Source organism: Quercus suber, unplaced genomic scaffold (genome assembly GCF_002906115.3).
Source record: "Quercus suber isolate HL8 unplaced genomic scaffold, Cork oak 2.0 scaffold_543, whole genome shotgun sequence".
Classification (NCBI taxonomy): Eukaryota; Viridiplantae; Streptophyta; class Magnoliopsida; order Fagales; family Fagaceae; genus Quercus; species Quercus suber.
This window is the reverse complement of record NW_027069991.1, coordinates 501,501-505,860: the sequence shown is the minus strand read 5'-3', so window position 1 is coordinate 505,860 and position 4,360 is coordinate 501,501. Positions and strand designations below refer to the sequence as shown.

General features: G+C 36.3%; 1 protein-coding gene across 1 annotated transcript in view; it reads left to right on the top strand.

Annotated features, from left to right (window-relative positions):
• The window catches only part of LOC136063568 (uncharacterized), an 18,431-nt gene extending 15,485 nt beyond the window's left edge, over nucleotides 1–2,946 (top strand). Inside the window, exons 4-11 of the mRNA XM_065764169.1 lie at nucleotides 46–129; nucleotides 219–308; nucleotides 426–453; nucleotides 762–1,250; nucleotides 1,334–1,395; nucleotides 1,616–1,725; nucleotides 1,824–1,911; nucleotides 1,999–2,946. Of these exons, the coding sequence (XP_065620241.1) occupies nucleotides 46–129; nucleotides 219–308; nucleotides 426–453; nucleotides 762–1,250; nucleotides 1,334–1,395; nucleotides 1,616–1,725; nucleotides 1,824–1,911; nucleotides 1,999–2,262 (1,215 nt within the window). The 3' untranslated portion in view covers nucleotides 2,263–2,946. The remainder of the gene's footprint in view (nucleotides 1–45; nucleotides 130–218; nucleotides 309–425; nucleotides 454–761; nucleotides 1,251–1,333; nucleotides 1,396–1,615; nucleotides 1,726–1,823; nucleotides 1,912–1,998) is intronic.
• The last annotated feature ends 1,414 nt before the right edge of the window (nucleotides 2,947–4,360 follow it).

The window sequence follows — 4,360 nt, the reverse complement described above, 5'->3', positions numbered from 1 at the left end:
TTTTTCTTGTCTGATCATGGATGTTGACTTTGCCATAACTCTCAGGTACTAAAGAAAGAAATTGACGTGCTTCAGCTCCGATGGTATGGCTATTGCATGTTCAGAGCACTTTTGAGTCTCCATAAGCAGGTAAATATAGTTTCCCTATATGTTTTATTTGAATTCATGTACTTTTTGCATGACTAGGGATTCTTAGAATTTTGTTTCTGCATTTGCAGGGAATAGTTCATAGGGACGTTAAACCTGGCAATTTCCTTTTCTCTCGTAAGGCCCATAAAGGTTATCTCATCGATTTTAACCTTGCCATGGTTAGTTACACTTCTCTTGTTATTCTAATTTTTGTATCTAGTTTATTTCCGCTGAATTTTTCCCTCATAGATTATAACCTGTTGGGTTACTACTGTGTTTCTTTATGTGTTTGACAGGATTTGCATCAAAAGTATGGAAACACTTGTAAGTCTTGGTTCCTCTCAAGTTTTGTGTTTTAATCTACCGATGGACTGGTTTTAGTATAAGTAACACTGGACTGTGTACACCTCCAATTTTCATTGTATTAATCCTTATTTGGTAAGACTTAATGAGGGAAACAAAAAAAAAGAATGAAACTAAGGTGTCGCTTTCTAAACCAACCCCCCCCCCCCCCCCCCCCTCCCTCTTAATGTGAGAAAAAGGGGGTGTCTTTGTTGTCTAATGTGTTCTGCTCTTACACTCACCACAGAATCAAACTAAAGCTGTTGCTGCTCATTTGTATACATTTACAGGCAAATCAAGGATGGGATACGATTTAAGCATCAATCGTGTTATGGTTCAGAATGCCAAATCTACACCTCCAACCAAAGGTGGGAAGTTCCCAGCTGCTAAAACTTTGCAAGCAGTCAATCAGGAGACAACAAAAGTCTCCAAATCAACTTTAGAACCTAAAAACCTGAAAAAAAAGGGGCATGTAATCAAAAGTCAAGGTGCAGATGGCTCAGGCATAACCTCTGTGAAGGACGTGACAAGCACCAGGACTCCTTCAGCAGAAAGGCGGAGGGAACCTATGCCATGCCAAGGTAGGAAGGAGCTCATCAGCCTGTTACAGGAAACAATGCAGAGTCCAAATCATGAAGCATCAAGTGTTCCTGCCCCCATGAGAAAGAGAGTTGCTGCCACTCCTGGAAAAGTGGATAGCAAGCTTGGCTATATTACTCCCATGCCCCTGCATTCATCTGTCATTGGTGTTGCTGGTGCTGGCTTAACAAAGAAAAGAGGTGTGTTACTTATAGCGATTGAGACAAATTTGGATGGAAGTAAACTGTATTCTTCCTATTGATTCCGTTTAATTTGTTGTTAGGGGATGGAAAGCACAAGAGGGAAGGTCCTTGTGTTGGAACCAAAGGCTTTCGGGCTCCTGAGGTGAAAAATATAATCAACCTTAATGATTGATTAATTTGATCTGAATTTTTTAAAATTTTTACTACCTTGACACTCCAGAACTGTTGCGGAATCATGCTGCCTGGTCTTAAAATTAAGATTCTAGCAGAGAGAGCTGCAAGCTCATTTATCAATAGAATTGTGCTTGATTTTTGTTTTCAAATATGATTAGAGAAGCTCATGTTTTGAGTGATTAGTGCAGGTCCTGTTCAAATCTTTACATCAAGGCCCGAAGGTTGACATCTGGTCTGCTGGGGTCACCTTACTATACCTGATGATTGGAAGAATGCCCTTTTTCGGAGATCCTGAACAGTAAGAATCACTGTTTTCTTTTTTTTAAAAGGTTTTATGCACTCTTAGTTTTTCATCTCCGTACTCCATTTGGCCAACCATACTACTGCTGTTGTCAGGAACATAAAGGAAATATCAAAGTTTAGGGGCAGTGAAGATTTATGGGAAGTTGCCAAGCTACATGACCGTGAATCCTCATTCCCAGTGGTATTCATCATTCATATTACAATCTGTTCAATGATATATAAATTAGAAGACACCTTGTATTAAAGAATGTCATTTTTGTTGTCACAGGAACTCTATGATACACAATCGTTGCCATCTACAAAGCTGAGGGATTGGTGTGAAACAAACACAAAGAGACCAGAATTTCTTGAGGTAATCCCAAGATCGCTCTTTGATCTTGTGGACAAGTGTTTAACAGTAAACCCTAGATTGAGGATCAATGCAGAGGAAGCTCTCAAGCATGAGTTCTTTGCTCCATGCCATGAAGCTCTGAGAAAGGAGAGGCTTTGCAGGCAGGGTTTCAGCCTGGACTCTAGAACTAGCCATTCTTGACATGGACAAATCAGAGTATCAAACCCGTGAAGAATTCTGGAGAGCAAGCTTGATCAGCTTTGTGGAGGCTCATTGTGTTCTAAACCTACGTGTATGTTAGTTCTCAGTGCCCCAATGAGCTCTAGCAAATCACTCGTCCTCTCCTTGTAAGAGCAAGGTGGATGACAAGGTGTTGGGTTCATGATCCAGCTGATGTATGTGTAACTTACTGATAAAAAAATGTAGGTTAGCTTTCAGTCTTTAGGCTTATCATAGCAATTTCTGTTGTAATTTTGTACAATATTAGCTGTCTATTCCGTTTCAATTCTTTTTCTACCTTGTATAGTTTCTTCTTATAGTGTTATAATTTTTTCAATGGTATGAAGAGCTGCAAAGATATGTTTGATCCAAATTCCAAAAGGAGCAACTATGCAAATTGTTACTCCCTATAATATGCATTTAGATGTTATTTATGCTGCCACTTCCCCCTTTGTTATATCACTGAATTATCCTCTAGACTTATTATATAATTTATATTCATAAATGCTCTTGACCAACCTCTATCTTTGAAAGTGACCTGAATTATGGTAGCTGGCCTCCTTTGCAAATCAAATTCTTTTCAAAGCCACCTGCTGAATTCCACTTTGATGATAGATTACTGAAGGGATGACTTGGAACCATTGTAATGTTTGAACAGTAGATCTGCCAGGCAATACTACCAAAAGAGCATAATCAGCCGATTCAGCCCAAGGTAGAGTTATCTAGAAGAAATTTGAAAGTCTCAAATTTTGGAAGCCTTAAACTATTGCAACATTTTCATCTGATAATTATTGTGCATTCTGTGTTACCTTGGATCTGGAAGCAGTGACCATCAGAATGACGGAAAACTAAAGCAGATAATCATTAATTCTCTGGTCAGCTTCAGATTGTGCCAAAGTTCATGCATCCAAAGTTCAAAATAAAAGGGGCAAGTTGCATGACGCCGGAGACAAGGTGCCATATAAAGAATTCGGCATAGGATTATTAAATATCATTCCTCTGAGGTGGACATCAAAAATTGTGAAATATAAAAAAGCTATAACTTACAATTATTTTCTTTTGCTATTATTATTTATTATACCCAAAACATTGACTTTACGGATAGATCCTAATCCTATATTAAACAATCTAAATGAAGCTTTCAAAAAATAGGTTAATAACTTAAGCTGATTCTTAAACCTTTAATTGCTCATTCTTTTTTTTCCCCCCTGATCTCTAAATAAATTCATTATATGTATGTTGATTGCATTCGTATTTTGATTCCTCTCTTGGATGTGCTTGAAGTTCATATTTCTTGTCAACCATACAGATCTTTGAAGTATGAACCTGGAAACAGCTAGAGGCAAACGGTTTTTTTTGTTTGTTTGTTTGTTTGTTTGTTTTTGTTTTGTTGGTTTTAATTTAGGAGCAAAGTACGGGGCAAAAAAATCGTGCGGATTTTTTAACATGTCCTTAGTTGAGCTTGTTTTGGTTTGACTTGTGCGGCCACTTCTTTCTTTCTATATCCTTTGTTCTTGCATGTTAATGATGTGTTCTCTGTCATATATATATATATATATATATAGATAGTCAGTTTCTGCCCCTTGCTTGTTTCGATAAATAATTCGGAGAGAAAGAGGACTTTTTTTTTTTTTTTTTTGGATGCCCTATCTAGAATCTTCTACAGAAGTAGAGAAATTTTTTGTTAACAATTTGTACAATACAAAGTTTGATTTGAATTCATAATGGAAGTATAGAATCTTCTACTGAAATAGGGAAAATTTTTGTTATCAATTTGTACCATACAAAGTTTGATTTCAACTCAATCATCTCTACTCTATCAAAAATTTATCATGATGATCTTATAAATCTCAAAATTAATTTATTAGCGATTTCTTACTAAATTTCACAGCAATTTTTGGTTTAAAAAAAAAAAATTCAAAGAACCCGTTAGAATATCAGCTTCTATTTTTATTGTGGAACCTCATTTCGACAATATTTACAGTTGAAAATGCTTGTTTCATAATTGTAATAAATAAAAAAAGGAAGAATAAGTATAATAATCATTTTATAAACAAATTGATAGGTTATTGATCTTACA